At 57.7% G+C, this 18,144-nt stretch overlaps 8 protein-coding genes across 8 annotated transcripts; 4 read left to right on the top strand and 4 right to left on the bottom strand.

The window, feature by feature from the left end:
* Positions 1-172: 172 nt before the first annotated feature.
* BJ171DRAFT_479474 (uncharacterized protein) lies at positions 173-2,292 on the top strand (the record flags this gene model as incomplete). The annotated part of the gene is made up of 2 exons (XM_053108923.1): positions 173-250; positions 430-2,292. 2 exons carry the CDS (start codon positions 173-175, stop codon positions 2,290-2,292), a joined length of 1,941 nt encoding a protein of 646 aa, XP_052962284.1.
* Positions 2,293-2,843: 551 nt separating this feature from the next.
* BJ171DRAFT_430309 (concanavalin A-like lectin/glucanase domain-containing protein) lies at positions 2,844-3,853 on the bottom strand (the record flags this gene model as incomplete). Its single annotated transcript, XM_053107890.1, has 3 exons — positions 2,844-3,028; positions 3,206-3,315; positions 3,429-3,853. The coding sequence occupies 3 exons, from the start codon at positions 3,851-3,853 to the stop codon at positions 2,844-2,846; spliced, it is 720 nt and encodes a 239-aa protein (XP_052962283.1).
* Positions 3,854-4,411: 558 nt separating this feature from the next.
* Positions 4,412-5,623, top strand: BJ171DRAFT_637919 (uncharacterized protein; the record flags this gene model as incomplete). Its single annotated transcript, XM_053115729.1, has 2 exons — positions 4,412-4,599; positions 4,876-5,623. Coding segments are annotated over 2 exons (849 nt in total), but the record flags the coding sequence as incomplete, so codon positions are not given.
* On the bottom strand, positions 5,624-7,445 carry BJ171DRAFT_273019 (uncharacterized protein). Its single transcript, XM_053106826.1, has 5 exons — positions 7,120-7,445; positions 6,703-6,964; positions 6,390-6,557; positions 6,092-6,271; positions 5,624-5,983 (listed from the first exon to the last, which is right to left on the bottom strand). Exons 1-5 carry the CDS (start codon positions 7,380-7,382, stop codon positions 5,711-5,713), a joined length of 1,146 nt encoding a protein of 381 aa, XP_052962281.1. The 5' UTR covers positions 7,383-7,445; the 3' UTR covers positions 5,624-5,710.
* An 884-nt stretch (positions 7,446-8,329) lies between these two features.
* BJ171DRAFT_587739 (Alpha/Beta hydrolase protein) lies at positions 8,330-10,653 on the bottom strand (the record flags this gene model as incomplete). Its single annotated transcript, XM_053114436.1, has 11 exons — positions 8,330-8,413; positions 8,506-8,597; positions 8,747-8,823; positions 8,932-8,998; positions 9,079-9,182; positions 9,305-9,406; positions 9,631-9,765; positions 9,883-9,942; positions 10,081-10,149; positions 10,342-10,390; positions 10,500-10,653. The coding sequence occupies 11 exons, from the start codon at positions 10,651-10,653 to the stop codon at positions 8,330-8,332; spliced, it is 993 nt and encodes a 330-aa protein (XP_052962280.1).
* Positions 10,654-11,318: 665 nt separating this feature from the next.
* Positions 11,319-11,638, top strand: BJ171DRAFT_528939 (uncharacterized protein). The gene has a single exon (XM_053112726.1). The coding sequence runs from the start codon at positions 11,324-11,326 to the stop codon at positions 11,564-11,566; it is 243 nt and encodes an 80-aa protein (XP_052962279.1). The 5' UTR covers positions 11,319-11,323; the 3' UTR covers positions 11,567-11,638.
* Positions 11,639-11,674: 36 nt separating this feature from the next.
* On the bottom strand, positions 11,675-15,638 carry BJ171DRAFT_528938 (uncharacterized protein). The gene is made up of 10 exons (XM_053112725.1): positions 15,533-15,638; positions 15,100-15,246; positions 14,882-14,987; positions 14,555-14,751; positions 14,341-14,428; positions 13,767-14,028; positions 13,222-13,659; positions 12,859-12,971; positions 12,245-12,677; positions 11,675-12,134 (listed from the first exon to the last, which is right to left on the bottom strand). The coding sequence occupies exons 1-10, from the start codon at positions 15,615-15,617 to the stop codon at positions 11,994-11,996; spliced, it is 2,010 nt and encodes a 669-aa protein (XP_052962278.1). The 5' UTR covers positions 15,618-15,638; the 3' UTR covers positions 11,675-11,993.
* A 316-nt stretch (positions 15,639-15,954) lies between these two features.
* On the top strand, positions 15,955-17,638 carry BJ171DRAFT_272962 (uncharacterized protein). The gene is made up of 2 exons (XM_053106825.1): positions 15,955-16,470; positions 16,714-17,638. The coding sequence occupies exons 1-2, from the start codon at positions 16,215-16,217 to the stop codon at positions 17,481-17,483; spliced, it is 1,026 nt and encodes a 341-aa protein (XP_052962277.1). The 5' UTR covers positions 15,955-16,214; the 3' UTR covers positions 17,484-17,638.
* The last annotated feature ends 506 nt before the right edge of the window (positions 17,639-18,144 follow it).

Raw genomic sequence — 18,144 nt, 5'->3', positions numbered from 1 at the left:
GGCGCCGCCCGGGGCTCCTTATTTCGCCCTCACTTCTCGCCCTCGCTCGCTCCTCCCGTGTCTGCCCACAATCGCCCGTTTCTCCCTCTCGCTTGCCCTGACCTAACCCTCGTCCGCACTTCCCCGGCCACTTCGGCTTCCTGGCCTTGCCTGATCTTCCCCGCAGAGGAACATGTCTTCGCTTGTGGGAACTCCGGCCCACCGCCCAAACAGCAGGAAAAAAGACCGTTTCAACCTGAAGCTCAAAAAGGTGGGTGTGGCTCCCAGACCAGACCAGACCAGACCAGACCAGACCAGACCAGACCAGACCAGACCAGACCGCCATCGCCATGTCTCGTTCCCAACATGACGGGCGTCCCTCGTCCTGTCTGAGCCCTCGGGCAGCTCTTGACGCTCCGTGTGCTGCTTGCACTCTCCCTCTCACTGTAGCGGCTTCAAGACCGCTTCCAGGATCCCTACGACGAGTTCCTCGAGTGGCTCTTGGACGTCTATGCCGATTCCGTGGGCCACCAGACCCCCAAGCTGGCCCTGGATGCTGTTTTCGCTGCCCCTGCAGTCCCCGCTGCCCTGCTTGCCGCTCCTGTGGAGGACCATGCTGCCGCTGCCGCTGCCAATGTCACCTGCGCCGACCATTTCGGTGATGTCTTCAATGCCGTTCCAGTCGCCGCCCTCGCCGCCCTCGCCGCCGCCGCTCCCTCGCCAGACTCTCCAAAGGGCAAGCCCAAATCCGACGTCTGGACCATCTGGATCTCGGACAAGCTCAAGGACAAGTTCCACGAGCTCAAGGCCCTCGGCTATGACAAAAGGACCCACGCCGATTTCGTTGAAATGCTTCTGGACAAGTTTGCGCATTTGGTGCCTGCCTCTCTCGCCGCAAAGTCCTCGCTCAAGAGCCATACGGAGGACAGCGTCCAGCATCCTGCATGCGTTGCCAAGCTTCCTGTGACCATCGCCCCCAGCCCTGCTTCGAGTGTTGCCTCTCCGTCTAGCTGCCAGCCCATTACCACGACAGGCTATCGACCCATCGCCCCGGCTTCCCAAGAACACCTCCCGACTTGCTTCCAGCCCTCTGTCGAGCCTCCCCACTCGAACGGTCAGGAGGCCACTCCGGGCCCAATGCTGACAACACTGTTTGACTCGAAGGAGATGTACTCCAAGGAATACGCGACCTTTTGCCCTCAGCTCGCCGATTATGGCTTTGCTCCAAATATGCTCGACTTCCAGCCAGCATCGCTCATCCAAACGGCCCCAGACAGCCAAATCGTCCATGACTTCTCGACGGGTGTCCCGGCCGATGCGATCATCGCAGCGTCGCCTGTGTCTGCAGTGATGCCCCCGTTTTCGATCCCGGACATCAACACCATTTGGGCCGAGCCAACCAGACCCCAGTTCCAGCCTCAATTCCAGCCCATGGTGTCTGCCCCCTCCTCCGTCAACGCCAACACGGTGGACAAGGATCAATACGAGCGCATCCACCAGCTGATGCAGAATGCCAATGCCAACCAAACCCCGCCCGAAGAAGAGTCTCTTGCATATGTCCCGCCCAACAACATCGTGTCTGGATGTGGCCTGTTCGACTCGGCCTCGTCCGGATATCTCCCGACTGCCCTTGCGAGCATGCCCATCGCCAACATGAGCTTGAATGCGCCCCTGGTTCAGGCGGTCCAGCCCATCAATGCGCCCGGCTTTGCCAACTCTGCTCTGCCCATCAATAGCCAGTACTCCTTCAACAGTTTTTCCGTCGCCGATCCTGCCATGTTCCGTCAAACCGCAGAAATGTCCAATCCCACGTTGACTACCGTTGCTCAGCTTCCTTCGAGCAGTATCCTTGGCTCGACCGCTAGTCCGTTCCTCCCGGCTTCGACCTTTGTGTCGCCCCTCTCGACCTACGAAGGATTTTATGACGAGATCATACACCATCCTGCCAAGCGCTGCAAAACCTCTCCTTCGTTTTACTGTTCTCCGCCTTCCTCGACTCTTTCTTTGCTGCCTTGCACCGGCATGACCCAGGCCAATGTCCCCAATCCTGCGGCCTCGGCGATTCTAGCCGATTCTTTTGTGTCCTCCACGTCCTCCACGCCCTCTGCCGCCCCCCTGCTCTACGTTGACCCCCAGAACCAGCTGGCCGACCCTGCACTCTTTGATGGCTACTATCCATTTACTTTCACAGAGTCTAGTTATCTAGGCGATGCAACTTTTGCTGTCCAGTCTTTGCCCACAGAGCTTGATGGTTCCTTTGCCAACGGCCATGGCTTCGACCCCAGCTTCCTTCCGTTTCCCTCGCGACTCTGAGACGTACCCACATTCTTTGTTTGTGCTTATTAGTTTATCCACAAGAGCTTTGGAGGGATCGTTGTCCCGGCAGATAGTCAGAATACCCGATGACGGCGCATCATGCTGTCTCGGACTCTTGACCACAGTGTCCGCAAAATGGAAATGGAATGCCCTGTTTTTACAGTTGATACTTGCTTTCTTTGAGTGCATATGTGCACATGTCCATGGTCCAGCATGATCATTTCCTTGGCCATCCAGCTGCAAGAACACCAGCCGACCTGGCCGCATGGCGTGGATCTGCGATAACAGCGCAACATCATCTTCGTGCACACGCTGGCAATGGTGCCCGAGTTGAGGTCTCCCTGATGAGACCGGTGTATTGACCATGGCCAGTTGAACATGGACTCTCCAAGCACTTGATACCAAAGCGGAAACATGAGTGTCGCAAGCGATACACACAGCCACTGCAGAAACAGAACGGAACAGAGCCGGTTGAGAGCCAGTCCCGATCCCATCGCAGCCACTACTACCTCGAGCTCAATGGAGGCAGTGTACAATGTACGCCGTCATCATGCCGAGTAGGAGGGTGGTGCTATCGATGTAGCAATGCCATTTGCGGGCAGATACATGAATGGTTGCTGTCCGACATTGATCTGAAGCCGGCACGGGCCATCGGCACCAACGGCGGCGTGATAGGGATGAGGCTGCCCTCTGACCACTTCGCCTAGCAAAGTGCCGTTGAGGGTATAGAACACTGAACGAGAAACGAGGAGGATGAGAGGTGTGCGAGAGGTATGCGGAGCCGCCGCAAACATATTGGCTATGGCTATGGCTATGGCTATGGCTATGGCTATGGCTATGGCCAGGCCACTGACCGCACTCAAAGCACCACCAGACACAGCGCCGTCCGAGCCAGAGGTGATTAGCGTACCTGCTCCAGTCTTTGGGTTGTATCCGCACCCGACGGTGTGGCCCTTGGTGTAAGGCGAAGCAAAGAGACGGCCGCCAAAAGCGTCATTGTTGAATAGCCGTCCGTCGTCGCTGGTTGTAATCGGATCGATGTTAGCGAAGGCAAGTCTGACGAGGAAGAATGCACATATGGCGGATACAGACAGAGAAAGATCTGTCACTGTCGCCATCGGGCTTGGCCATACCTGTGGTAGCCAACGGACCAGGCGTTCCATCCAATCAGTCGGAAGGAAGGATAAGGCTTGGTGGCGACACCGACCGAGATGACCGTGGTGTGAGGGCTGTACTGCACGTCGGAAACGTAGACCTCAAAATAGCTGTATTCCAAGCCGTTGCTGGGCAGGAGCGGATGGTTGCTCAGGCAGCATTGGTCCGCAACTTGGGTGAATGTGACCGAATAATCCGTGCTCGTGACAATGCCGCTGGCAGATGGATCGGGGATGAACCTCCACGCATCCAAGCCGAGCCTAAGGACGACCTGGATGCGGTCCGCCGGCGGCGTGGTGTTGGACGGAGGAGGATAGCGTTGCTGAAAGGCGATGGCCTTATTGAACTGGTCCTCAGTTGCGTTGTTGAACGAGCTTTCGAACGACCCGGCGGGTTTGAACATGGCTGGAGAAGTGGTGTGGCAGAAGCAAGGGCTGGGCGAGTTTCGATGAGACGAGACGGATGGGATGGATGAGATGGATGGGATGGATGGGGTGGATGGGCCATTTATACCGTAGCCACGGTGGCGGCGTCTGTCCAGGCCGGTATCTTCCACAAGGCTGGCTGGCTGCGTGGGAACGAGATACCGTTCGCACGGATGCCTCGTCGCTGATACCTGACGCCCGATCGCCCTGGCGACGTCGCAGCGTGCGCGGGCGGCTTCTGTGCTGACCCCGACGCAGGCGCTCTTGCAGGACCGAGGAATCAAGATTCAACGGCAGCCCCGGCCTCCGAGGCAGCAAACGCAGCGCGCGCCGAATGTTCCGTGGTCAGATCGATCGGAGCGGACGACATCCCATCGCTCGCCCGTGGCGACAGCCCGATGCTGTCTTATCCGAGTCTCTCCAAGTGCGCTCGATTCCCGCGGCCTGACGGTGTTCCACCTTGTGCAAGCCGCTGCTCCTGCTTCATCCCGACTCAAGCACTACCGAATTGCTGCGAACCCCCTGCCGCCACCAATGCGCCGAGTAACCAGATCCGCGAACCGGAGCAGAGGCAACCGAGGAGCCCAAAGCTCGCCCAGAAATCTGCTCAGCCAACCCGCTACGCTCTGCGGCCTCGCAGGAGTGCTTCTTGTGGCCGTCTGCCTCTGTGCATCCGGGCCCGGTCAGGACAGTGCGGTGGTCCGGACTGTGCGCATGCCTCAAGGTTTGTGGATATGTCATGAGCAAGGCGCTGCTGAAGGGATTTGGGATTTGGGATTTGGGATTTGGGATTTGGGATTTGGGATTTGGGATTTGGGATTTGGGATTTGGGATTTGGGATTTGGGATTTGGGATTTGGGATTTGGGATTTGGGATCCCACCCGGAGATCGCTGCAAGCACCGGCCTGGCACTCCGCAGAGCCGACGGGCGTTCACATTCTTGGTAGTGGCGCTTGCTAGCAAATCCCTATGCGGTACTAACTCGCGGACATGTCTCAAGCCTCGGGCGTTATACCCTCGGCGTCTCCGAGTGCAACGCTGGCCCCTGTTGCCCCCGCCTCGAGTGCCTCTCCCTCGCCCCCAGCCCCTGCACCTCCACCACCGACAACTTCGTCCTCGAGCCAGCAGCTGGTGGTGGTGTCGACCAGCAGTGTGGTCCAACCAAGTGCCGTAGCTCCATCCCAGGCTGGAGGAACGTCAAGTCCAGCAATATCAGCTTCAGCAAGCCCCAAAGCCGCGCCCGCCTCCGCAGCTGCAACGAGCGGCAGCAGCCCCAGCAGCAACAACAACCTGGTATTAGAGTCTCAGAGCTCAGGCCAGGGACTTTCGACGACCTCGTGGGCCATCATTGGCTCGCTGCTGGGTGTCGTTGTGCTGGCCGTGGGTGTCATCGGCTTGATTTCCCGCCACAACATCATGAAGAAAAAGAAGGCCAGGGCCGAGCGGGATGCCGTGCGAATGAGCTACAGGGGTCTCGACACCTGAGGCTCCCTCCCCTCTCTCTTCAGGAGTCTCCAGGAACAGGGCAATCAATTCAAAGGGAAATCAGCCCCGGCTGCACACACCAAAAAACAACTGCCCCTCCCGCTTCGCTTTTGAGCATGTGCATGTGCATGCGTTGCCCAACTCTGCTCTCTTTGTCGCAACCAGTGATAATATAGAACAGGCGTTCGTGAACACAGCGCATTTCTTGGGGCTCGTCTCTGTGGATCAGCGTGAGATCATCGCCGCGCACCACTCAGTAGTGGCAGTCATAGCTAGCCCATCAAATGCGGGCTGGTCAAGCCAACTCGCTCTCGGAAGTGCGGTAGAACATTGAGCGTGCGCCGATCACCTCAGAGCTCCTTGTGCTCGGGTGCCTTGGTCTTGGGCATCTTTTGCTTGATGCTGTAGTGGACATAGTACGGCTCCTCTTCGTCGTCGTCGTCGTCGATGTTGTCGGCCTCGTCGTGGCCATCTTGGAGGGCGGCGAAGCTGGGGTTCACCTCGTCCTGCGCAACTGCCTCGACATTCGTGCCCTTCCACGAGACCAGGGTTCCCTTGCTAGTGGCGGCCGCCAACTGCCATACCACAAACCCATTGCTGTCGATTTGAATGTCGATATATCCCTGGAAAGTCATCCGGATGTTGGTCAGGCAGGCAGCTTCCTATCAGCGTCACTGCTGCCGCCAGAGTGCAGAAAGCAATGGCGACATGCCATCGATCAAAGTACTTACGCTGATGATCGAGCCGTGTTCCTTGGTATTGTGCTCAAACTGGTGCGCCTCGAGAAGGGCACCGGTGTCAAGATCAATGAAGGAGAGCGCAGTCTCGGTGGGCGAAATCTCCTCAACTCTGGCATAGGCATAAAAGTCCTCGAGATACCCCTGTGTCAGGATCACGCTGGCACTCTTGGTCTGAATCCAAAAGAGAAGGAACAGTGTCCGAGGGCATCGAGGCTCGTTGTCAGTACAACCAGAAAGCCCATGTGCATGGACAGATCGAGGACAACGGCACCGTCGTTGCCGTACTCACCTGAGGAGTTGTCAGTACTGTGAAGCCCTCCTGGGAGCTGAGACGGACAACGACTTCCGAATGATCGACAAATTGCACGATAAAGTCCTGCATCAGCGTCGACTCGGTGCCAAGCTGTACCAGCCCGCTGATCAGGCGGCGCGTTGGATTAAAGTCTGACTGCTTAGTCTGGCCGTCGCAACGAATGATGGATGAAAGCGGTCAGATCAGCTTCTCTCTGAGGGACATGTGCTCTAACTGTGGGGGAGGGATCAGACTACTTTGGCACCGCAGTCTTCCCCTTCCCTCTCGGCCTCGAATATTCTCCACGTACCGCCAGATCGGTAAGGGTTTCGGTTCTGAGATCCAGAATCTGAACCCGGTTGTTCTCGGTCAGGATAACCACGTAGCGCTCCATCTTCTCTCCGACGACAATAATCTGTCCCGGGACGGCCGCGGAGCCCAGCTTGAGGAATCCGGTCGTGAAGCGGTCGCCGTCGACGAGGTGGAATCCCAGGACGGCAAGCTCGCTGCCAGTGGTGCCGACAGCGACCAGCTTGTTGCCCGAGGTCGTCAAACGATGCAGTACCAGAGCGCTGGTGGCGATATGGCGAGACGGACGATTGCCCCCAGCTGGTGTCAGAATCTGGCTCCTCGGCCAATGCTTGACCCATGTTTGACCCATGTTTGACCCATGTTTGGCCCATGCTTGGGGTCCCGCACATTGCCCAGCCAGGACTGCTCCGCTTACCCCAGATCATTGTTCCAGCTCCAGAGCACCTTGCCGTTTTCAACATAGGCGACGTGTGAGCCATCAATGAGCGCGGCCACACTGAGTCGCTGTTGTTCTTCGTCCTCAACAAAGATCAGATCGGTGTTGGGCTGCTTGGTGTTGTAGGTCTGTTGGGTCAGGGCGGGCAGTGTCTTGTCGAGGTTGGTGGTCCACAGGGGCAGGCCGTTGTCGGCTCGGAACAAATCGACCTTGATGGGGTTAACGCCCGAGAGAATCGACATGTCTGTCGATGCACATTGGTATCAGGGTATTGTGCTGGGCGGAACAGGAGAGCCAGTATCGTCTCTAATGGTGCTCCAAACCACCAGCCTTCGCCGACGAGCAGGGCAGGGCAAGGAGCAGACACTCACTCTCGTCGCGCAAGATGACCTTCTGGATGATGCTCGATGTACTGATTCCGAGAGTTCGAGCTGGCAGTCAAAGGGCAGGGATAGGCGCCGTCGCAGCTGCTGTTAGGAGGATCGATACAGGCGATGCAGTGTGCGGCGGTGTCCAAACGCTCGACGATCGATTCGCAAGCCCGCTGCCCTGCGCCCTTGCGCAGATCAGGAGCCGCTGCGGCCTGACCGCATTTCCGTTCACTGCATTACCATAGAGCCCGGTCTCGTACGTCAGCCAGAAGATCTCGCGCGGAAAAGATGCCAGCATCGTGGGTGCATATGTGCCCTTATTGACGACGGCGTCTTCGGCGTTGAGCACTCCGTGGATGTCGACCGGGAGGCCCTTGGAGAGCGTGCGGAAGCCCTTCCAGGCGTTTGTCGGGAGGCCAAGGGCGAGCTGGATGGCCAAGCAGAGGAGTGCTGCCAGGAACGGCAGCATCTTGGGCGAGCAGTTCATGGCGGACGGCCGTGCGTTCGGGAGAGTCGAAGACAGAGTCACCAAGACGGGACGAGGGTGCGGGCAGAACAGCACAGGCGAGAGCCCGCCTCGCGCTTGCTCCTGCGCCAATCCCACGAGGATGGGACATAGAAAGGAAGCGTCATGGACGGAGGGAGTGCTCCAGGGCCGGGAGCTGTCTATCGGATGCGGGCCCATGCACATCCAGCACAGATGGCAGTCAGCGGATCGTTCTCAATGTGCGGTATATTCAAGCCATGTCCCCTCCCACGGCCACAGGCGCTTCCTGGATGGACACATGCGAGCTTCTGCCGCTGCTCATCGAGGATATTTAGAGGGTCTTGAATTGCTCGGCCGCCTCGACGAGCTTGGCAGTGATGCTCTTCTCGGTGGCGGAGTGGCCGGCATCGGGAATCTGTTTCGTGAGCCGGTTCAAAGTCACCACGGTCGTTAGGAGCCACATACCCCGAGGCCAAAACCTCCCAGCTGTCGCTTGTCTCCACTTACAATGTGCAACTCGGACTGGGGCCAGTTTTTGTGCAGATCCCAGGCGCTGCGGGCGGGACAGACGACGTCGTAGCGGCCCTGGACAATAATGCCTGGGGAATAGTGATATGTCGGCCTCCTGTTCATAACCATGCCTCGCTCATGTCCGGCAATCCAATCCAATCCAATCCAATGTTTGAATACATTCCATGCCCAACAGCCCAACAGCCCAACGCCCGGCAAGTCAAGGCAGGGTACCCACATGGAATGTGCTTGATCTTGTGCACGTCTTCAATCAGTTGTCCGTCGGATCGGAACCAACCCTTATTGACAAAGAAGCTTTATCCATACCACATGTCAGGTCCGTCCGTCCGTCCTCCATGGCCACCAGCAGCCTCGCCAGATACGACCGCACTCGACCTGTCTGACGGCGAGGTATGTACTCACTGGCACTCGATGCGAGCAAAAGCCACGGCCCATTTGTCGGCCTCGGCCTTGGCAACCATGGCGGGATCTGCGGGAAGAAAGTTTGATGCCGGCGTCAGTGTATCGTCGCCGGCAAGATCTCGGCATCAAAGGGCACTGCCAACGTACCAACAATCAGCTTGGAGGTGGAGCATTCCCACTTGCTCCAAGCTTTGGCGCAGCGCAGCTTCTCTTCCTCATTGTCGCCGGTCAAACGCTTGTAGTAAGCGGCCCTGCATCCAGTGTCGATTGTGCAGTAGCCGAGAGACACAGTCAGCATGGAGGGCGATGTAGTAATGCTGCCTCGGCGGTTCGCAGAGTGAAGGAACGGATGGGCGGATGGACTGGTACTGACATAAGATCACCACGCTCAGCTTCGGGGATGACCTCGAGGTAGGAGTCCCAGACATCAGGGAAGATATTGCTCGCGCCTTCTTGGTAGAACCAGTCGAGTTCACTGATGGCGGTGGTAGGGAGAGCAAGCAAAGCCGATTCAGTGTCGCTGGATATGAGCAGCGCTTGCGAGACTGCGTTGGCAACAGAAGGAAGCTGGAAGCAACGACATCAACGAGATGACAGCAAGAGCCTCGTGGATCCAGCTGCACAGATGAGTGTTGCCACTGCGTCCAGCCGATCATCCGAGTAACTCCTCGACGGCCTTGTCCACGCGATCGATCTCACCTCTTGCGCAAGGTAAAGATGCCGCGAAGAATGAGGGCCTTGACTCGTTCGGGATGGGTCTGGGCATACGACAGAGCAAGGGTGGATCCCCAGGAGCCGCCAAAGACAACCCATTTGTCGACATTGAGGTGCTTTCTGTTGATGGAGCCGTCAAGGGGCGAGTGTCAGCGCGGAGGAATGCACGAATCGGCGTGTGCACCGTGCATTGATCCATGCGATGCGGGGGGAGATGGAGCCAGACGAGTGGCATACCTCAGCGTCTCGATGTCCTCGACGAGATGCCAGGTGGTGTTATCTTCCAGACAGGCGCTCCTGTGGGAGAAAGCCGCCGTGAGTTTCGATGTTCTTGCGAGCCGGCAGCACGGAAGGACAGCGATCGGACTGGACCGGATACTGGCACCGCACAGCGACATGCAAGCGATCCCAGTACCCCCGGGCACACCAACGTACGGAGTGGATTTGCCCGCACCGCGCTGGTCAAAGACAATGATTCGATAGGCCTGAGGATCAAAGTAGCGTCTGCCAGCGGGACGGAATGAGATCCGTTGCACGGAAGTGCCCAAGTCACGGTTGGATTAGCACGAGCAAGATCAGGCCGGGCGATGCAGCAGCACGCAACAGAGGATCGGGACAAGCATCGGTCCGGGGGAGGGTGATGGCTGAGATGGCAAAGCGACTTGCGCTTGCTTGAGTGCTTGCTTGCTTGCTCACCGATCGTTGGGCGAAGTGCCGCCACCAGGGCCGCCGTGGAGATAGACGACTGGTATACGTATCAAGACACAAGAACGTCGTCAGTCCACGAGAGCGAGTGTCGGATTCTCGCTCAGGCGACAGGTTCGGAAGCGAGAGGTTCGGCCGCGACGACGCACCTGGCTTGCCCGCAGGGTTGCCGGATTCTTCATAGTACAGGGTGTGAAGGCTCGAGACCTTGAGGAAGCCCGTCGAGTAGGGCTCGACCGAAGGGTAGAGTTCTGCACGGACAGAGAGTTCGCTGACCTTGGCGGTGACGGCGTCGATGCTCATCTTGGGCAGGTGGCTGGAGAAGGATCTGGACGAAGGACGCAGAGAACGGCTGGGCGGGAGGTGCGGGATGTTGCTCGGGGGACCAGGGCGTTGGGGCTCCGAGCGACCGGAAGGCGGACAAAGGGCCAAGGCCCACCCTGAGCGGCGAGGGACAAAACGACAGATGGCCCGAGCAGCCATTGCTGGATGGGCGACGACGGCGATTAGATCGACAGCCGGCGACGGCGATCAGGTCGACAAGCGAGACGACGGGCAGACCAGACACTGGCCGGTGCCGGTCTCAGTCGCCTCGGTGTTGTCCCAGTCTTGCCCGGCGGCATGGATGATGCTTGTCTGCTGTCTGTCGAGACAATCGCGGCGGGCCACGAAACAGTCTCGACATGTTACTGCAAAGAGACATGCTCATGCCGAGCAGATGTCTGCCTAGCGGGTGCAGAAGAGCTGCATCAACATCATACATGCTTTGGGCATTTTGCCCTCGTGCTCGCCGCAACAACAGCCGCAGCAAAACAAACAATACACCTGATTCGCAGCATTCGCAGACATTGCAGTCATCAACAGGCGCTCCAGCGTCCCACCGACCAGCTCTCTGTTCTGTTTTTGCCATCGGGCTCTGCTGCCGCTCAATCCCAGGCACCCCTACGCTCTGCACTCCCGACCGCTCCCTTCTATGAGCTGCGACCACTTCATGATGTCGTTCAGTTGGATGATGCTCGCAACGGCATTTCTGATGACCATTGCCATGGTGATAGGTCCAATGGCAGGTCGCAAGTTCGACCACCAAACCATCACCGATGTCAAGATACTCAAGCGCTCCGGATACGGACTGGCCCCAGTCACCGCTGGGCCAAACCACCGCCCCGAATTGAATAATGTTTGGTCGGGACATAAGGCGGTCCTCGCCTCGGAGTAGCCCGGCGGCCTCGCTGCATTTTGCATTTTGCACCCTGTACCTTGCCCAGCAAGACACACCGTTCCCACGCATCCCCCCAACCGTATATACCCCCCCCCAATCTGGAACATCTGCATGGCTCTGTTCAGTATTGTGCAGTGTGACCATTTTGATCCGAAGCCAGGAGCACTGCAGCCGCCGCGACTGTCGACAATGTGAGTCACCATTATACCCGATTCCCAGAGCTTGAATACATGTGCTCGACCTGGGTGTCCAGGAAAGTCGCTATCCGCACAATGTCCCTGGACTGTCGTGATGGTCTGAAGAGTGGGAATCGGTGGCTGTTGTATTGTCCCAATAGCGCACCTGCTCGGAGGTGTTGCCACAGTCGGCAAGTATTCTGGGCCACCATCAGTGCCACGGTCCTCCCCGAACGGCCCTCGGCACATTATCGGACTTCGATCGACAGAATACGAACGTCTTCGTAAGGCTTGTCGAACTTGTCCACCTTGAGACCCTCGATCTTTTGGACGACATCCATGCCGCCAGTAGCTCGCCCGAACACGGTGTGCTTGTTGTCGAGCCACGGCTATGATCGTGAGCAACCAAGCGGACTGAGCGTCAGGATTCCGAGTCGCCACATTTGCCAAACGCCAACGTCCCTCTTGTAGGTGCGAGAGCAAGTGCACGATTGCTTACCGTTGGGACAGTCGTGATGAAGAACTGGCTTCCGTTGGTTCCGGGTCCGCTGTTGGCCATACTGAGGGTATAGGGCCGGTCGTGCTTGGCGGCCTTATGAAACTCATCTTCAAACTCGTGTCCCCACAGCGACTCGGAGCCCGTGCCGTCGCCAAAGGGACAGCCGGTCTGGATCATGAAGCCCTTGATCACACGGTGGAAGATAAGGTTGCTGTAGAATCCCTTCTTGGCCAGTCCAACGAAGTTCTCGACCGCCTTTGGAGCATACTGCGGGAAGAGCTGCAGATGAATGTCGCCAAAAGAAGTGTGGATGATGGCGGCAGAGCCAATGGCAGCCTTGAGATTGGTGCTGGACATGGCTGCGACGGTCTGTTCCTCGCGAGACGGCTTTTCGTTGAAGATGTCGCGGCCAGTCGCCGAGCCGGTCTCCTCGCTAAGCAGGGTGATATAGTCATGACGCAATGCAAGAAAGGAGAGAACGAGCAGTCTCAGCAGCAATGCCATGGCAACCTCACATCCATTGGCGGCAAACGGGTGCAGTGGCCGTGTCGCGACGTTGGCACATTGCTCCCCAAACCACATGTTGCCGGGAGTGCGGATACATAGCTACGTACTGCTCACGCCGTGTCAGCAAGTAGAATCGGTTCCGCTTGTAGGCTGTGCAAAAGAGCGTGGGGTCGTTGGCCAGACTGTCTTTCAGGAGCTGGTTGTCGGAGGCAGCCATGGCCTGCGGGTTCAAAGGAGATGTGTTGGGGGTGCCAGGCTGTTAGTGAGGGAATGGCGGACCAGCAGACAAAGGCGCTGCAGTGTCGTTGGGTGCGTCATGTTCACAACCCTCTTGGACTTTGCTAGCTCTGCCATAGGTGCTGCTTGGCGAGATACGTTGCCGGGACACGTTATCGAGCTGGATATCTGCGGCGGCAGCATGCGCAATCCAGCGCTCCAGACACACAATCACGGAGCTGAGTGATACCCACCGAGGTCATCAGGTTTTTCTTCTTCGGAGCACCTTGGTAGAGCGCGATGTTGAGGAAGCGCTGGTTGTCCATTTTGCTGATGAGCCGCACGACCTTGTTGGTGACAATGTTGACGATTTTGATGCCCAGCAGCGTCGGATACAGAATAAAGTTGCCCGACTCGTCAAAGATGACGTTGGCCGTCGACACCTGGCCGGATTTGCCCTGGCCAAACTCGCGCTCGATGGCCAGGCGTCTGCCAAACTCCATATCATCCAGCTGGTCACCGAGAGTGCCGGCCTGCTTCATCTCGGTGATGACGCTGAGGCTCTCATCATATTTCCGAATCAGCTTGCCCGTCTTGAAATTGAAGATGCGGATGGCCCTGTCACCGAACCCAAAGGTCACAAACATGGAGAAATCCGGCGAGAACCTCAGCGAGCTCGGCACCACCTTGGCCTGGACAAAGCAAACGGACAAGGAGACGGGTGAGGAAAGCGATACACGCAGGGAGAGCCTGCGCAAATTGCGAGTTCAGCAGGCCGTTGCGTTGGTCAGGGGCTCACCTTCTTGAACTCGTACAGGTCAGTTTCGGCCTTGTATTCCCAGCTGACATACGGTGCTTCGGGTGGGGGCGGGAGTGGCTCGGTCGTGCTGACGACCCAGTATTCAATCATGCCACCCTCGTCAACGCTGACGATGGTATTGGCGTCCGGATGATACTGCATGATATGCACAGGCTGCTGATGGATCTTGGAAACGGTACAGATGGTTTGATCGCCGCCGCGTCCATCATAGACATGGATGGCGGGCGATTCTTTGTCCGAGCTATTGACGAGAGGACCCGAGAGGACCCGAGAGGCGGTTAGCGGGTTTCGGCAGCGTGGACATGTGCGTTAGTGATGGAAACTAGGCTGATTCTTGGACACGAAGCGCTGCTGAAGCGCTGCTGACCGTGTGATCAGAGCAGATTGAAGCCAGAGAACGAGGGGAACAGCCCTTGGGCGACAGAACTGCTGATTCCTGACAATCGACGGTATTGCGGGACAGCGAGATGGGCGAGTCCTTTGCGGGTTCTTTGGCTGGGCGACAAAGGTTCTGCAGCCAAGCGCGCTGAGGGCTACTGGTAGGTTCGCTCACCATAATAGCAGAGCCTGGATCTGGCCCTTTTGGCATGCCCACGAGAGGCTGTTGGGCAGATAGTCCAACTTGATCAAGTTGATCATGTCTAGTCGGGATAAAGTTTGAGAGCGTCAGAAAAGAACAGGGTGGGGCGGGCCAAGAGGGCATTTGACAAGAGGTCATCTGCCAAGAGGCCATTTGCTAAGAGAGCCATCCGACGAGCCATTCTTACCAAAGTTGACAACATCAAAGATCTTGAGAGCCTTGTCGGCGCCAGCCGTGGCAAACAGCAGACCATCGTGGCTCAGGGCAACAGCGACAATGGCGCTGAGGTGGGCACGATAGTGCTTGACAAACTCGATACCCTTTTCGGTCTTCTTCCAGAACTTGACGTGTCCGTCGATTGAGGTGGTGATGATAAAGTCGGTTCTGAGTGAAGGTTTCAGAGGAGGAAAGGGAAGCGTCAGATCCGTCGTCAAAGATGACTCGCACGCCAGTCTGACAGGGCTGAGGCCAAGGCGTGATCCAACGGCACTGCACAAGGGAGGCATGTACTTACTGAGACGAGACCTCAACAAAATTGACAATGTCGCGATGCATTAGACTCTTTTCGTACATGTCCTTGCAGGGCAGATTCTCGAGGAAGAGCTGCTCGTGCTCCAGGACTGGCGGCACGACGACACAAGAGCGATGCAGGGTGAGTGCCAGTAGAAGAGGCAGTTGTATATCCGAGCGGCTTGCCACATAGGGATGCATTGTGTCTCGAGCGGAGCGAACCTTTGTGCCTCTTCTTTGGCTCTGAGGATGAGACCGGCATCGGCCCGACATCGTCATTGTCATTGTCATCGTCATCGTCCTGTCGGTTCGCGCCATCGTGAAGATCAGCCGATCCGAGATCAGAGTTGGCGGAATCACCGCGGCGGGCTGTGAAATATGGGCAGTGTTGTTGTCACGATCACCGACAGCAAACATCGACGGATTGGAGTTGGATCGTTGGTTGGAATGATGGATTTGGGTTGCATAGTGCCGCAGTTGGAGGGATCCGGCCCAACCAGGGTGTGTGAATTGAGGCGCGATTGCAGATCCGCGCAGGAATCGAGAGCAACACAGTTAGCCGACTGAGCCCGCGTGGCATGAGCAACAGCGACAGAGGAGCCAGCCCAGCAGGAGCAGCAGAGGCCCTTCTGGATCGCAGAGAGCGTGTGCGTACATTTCAGCCGCTTCTGCTGCGGATCGCGGTCGTCGTCGCTGTCGTTGGCGGGTCGTCGCTTGGGGTCGGCCGCTTGGGGGGACATGGTGCAGAGATCAGGTCGAGGCGAGCCAGATCGGAGACGACACCAGAGCCTTGAAGCACCCATGCGCCTTGCCTTTCGCCTTGCCTTTCGCCTTGCCATGCGCCTTGCCTTTCGCCTTCCCCCTCGCCCTCGCCCTCGCCCCGCCGAGACCACGGGCGAGAGAGGCGCGGAGGGGCGTCTGTGCGACAACTGCTGCGCACGAGCGGCCTGTGCGCGGCGAGGGGCGAGAGGCGAGAGCACGGCGAGAGCACGGCGAGAGCGCCTCGCCCCACCCCCGCGTCGCCCCAGGGCTTTGAAATGCCTCGTCCGGCCGCCCCTCTCTCGTCGCCAACTTCCCCCCAGACCTGCGCAGGTCTCTGTCCTGCACCATCACCATCACCATCACCATCACCTCCCCCAGATCCGCTCCATCCTCCAGCGTCCTCTGCTGCCGTCTCGACCTGCTTCTGCTTCTGCTTCATCTTCTGCTCCCTCCCCCCGCCTTGGCCTCTAAGTAATACCATAATACCTCAGCCCCGCGACCCCCAGCTCGGTCCAGCCATCGCTTTTTGCTCCCTGTCGATCGCTTTGAAATAGCCCTCCTTCCCCTTTGTCGCCATGAAGCTCGCTTCCTCGCTCAACCCCAAGGCCGTTCCGTTTCTGCCTGCCTCCTGTCCCCGTCTGTCCTGCGACTCCGAGTCCGAGACCTCCCGGTGCTCCGAGGACACTGTGTGTGGAGCCGCCCCGCACGACCGGCTCTGCGAGAGCCAGCTGCCTGTATCGCCCCTGACCCCAGAGCAAGCCTTTGCTCCCAAGCGAGTCTCTTTTGTCAGCACAGTCGCTGTTGGCGTCACGTTTTCGAAGCTGGACTATGGTAAGCTCGCAGGCTGACTTGCTGGTTGTCTTGCTGGTTGACTTGCTGGTTGTCTTGCTCGTTGATGCCGTCCACGGCCTTGTGTGCGGCGCCCCCGGTGTTTCCTGCCCACATCGATCTGGGCACTATTCCTGCTCGCATCGATCTGGTGGGAACGGTGTGGGTCTGTCTGCCGAGATCATCTCCGAGATGCTGTCTGCTTGCTGACACGCCTGTGGCTCCGCGCTCCGTTCATGGCTGCAGATCGCAAACCGATCGATGTCGATCCAATCACCAAAGAGGACATCCAAGAGATGTTCCGGTACCGTGCCGAGATGGCCTTCAACTACCCGCCCCTGGCCCTCCAGCCCAACTCCCGCGCGGCCCAGTGCGCCTTCCCTGTCGAGTCGCTGCCCTTCCGCCCTGTTCCTCGCCGCGATCTGATGACCGCCAATGCCGCCGCCTCCGTGCAGCCGCCTTCCTTCGGCCCCTATGTATATAAGCCCATCTCGCTCAGTAATGCCTACGACCCTGTTACGCCGCCTCCGTCGCCGATCCCTATGGCCTATACCTCCTTCCACTACACAGCCAAGTCTTCTGTCTCAACGCTGCGACCCTTCCATCCATCGCCGAGCCCGTCTGCTGCGTGTGCCAAGCTCCCCCAGCAGTTCGATCAGGTGCCGACCGGCAACAACTTTGCTGCCATTGGCCCTCCCTCTTGGAGCATGTACCACCTCTGTCAGCCCCAGCCCCAGCCCCAGCTGCAATCTCAGTCGCAGCTCCAGTCGCAGCTCCAGTCTCAGCTCCAGCTCCAATCTCAGCCTCAGCCTCAACTTTCGTCTCGACTCCAGCCCCAGCACCACGCACAGCACACACAGCACCCACTTCACCCATCCCACAACCGCCATCAGCATCACCATCACCATCAATATCGTCAAAATATCCAGCAATATCATCTTCCGCATCACTACTCCAAGCAGCCGCCCTTGACATCAAGTTTTGTTCCTGTCGCCACGATGAAAACCACCATATAGATCTAATTCGGCTGTCGGTGCTCGCCTGGCCCCAAGCATGCGCTCCGCGCTGCATGTGTGTTCTTGTATGCTTATTCTCTGCTCGAGCGAATGTACTCTGCGTTTCTAATCCTTCTGTATGTAAATACCGCCGTCGATCACTGGCCGTCTGTCCTGTGATGTCGGTCCTCGCCGTCTGTTTGCCGCCGCCGCACTATCCGCACACTCTTTTTTGTTTGTTTCGTTTTTGTCGTCGTTGGATCACTTCATTAGATTATTGCTCTCTGGTTTGTTCTCCTTTGGCATATTGCAGCTTCTTCATTACAGTCAATGCAGAACAAAAAAAAGAAAAAAGAAAAAAAAAATGGGATGCCCTATTTTTTTTTTCATCAACGATCAAATATTTTGCTGCCTTCTATCTGGTTTCTGAATACATCCATGCTCATTCATTCATTCATTCATCTGCTGACTTGGTCCTGATCTCATTCGGCGGGCTGGACATTTCTGTGGGACTGTGCCTGCCAATGTGTGGCTGACTGCGTTTCCGGACACTGCTGCTGCTGCCACAGAGCGAGAACAACCCATCTCTCTCTCTCTCTCTCTCTCTCTCTCTCTCTCTCTCTCTCTCTCTCTTCCTTCGTTTTTGCTTCTGCGCCCTTCTGCGCCTTTCCGCCCTCATCTC

The sequence above is a fragment of the Polychytrium aggregatum genome (assembly GCF_025602895.1).
Source record: "Polychytrium aggregatum strain JEL109 chromosome Unknown BJ171scaffold_68, whole genome shotgun sequence".
NCBI classification, from domain to species: domain Eukaryota; kingdom Fungi; phylum Chytridiomycota; class Chytridiomycetes; order Polychytriales; genus Polychytrium; species Polychytrium aggregatum.
The sequence above is the reverse complement of the archived record's forward strand: the minus strand, read 5'-3'. Positions and strand labels throughout refer to the sequence as shown.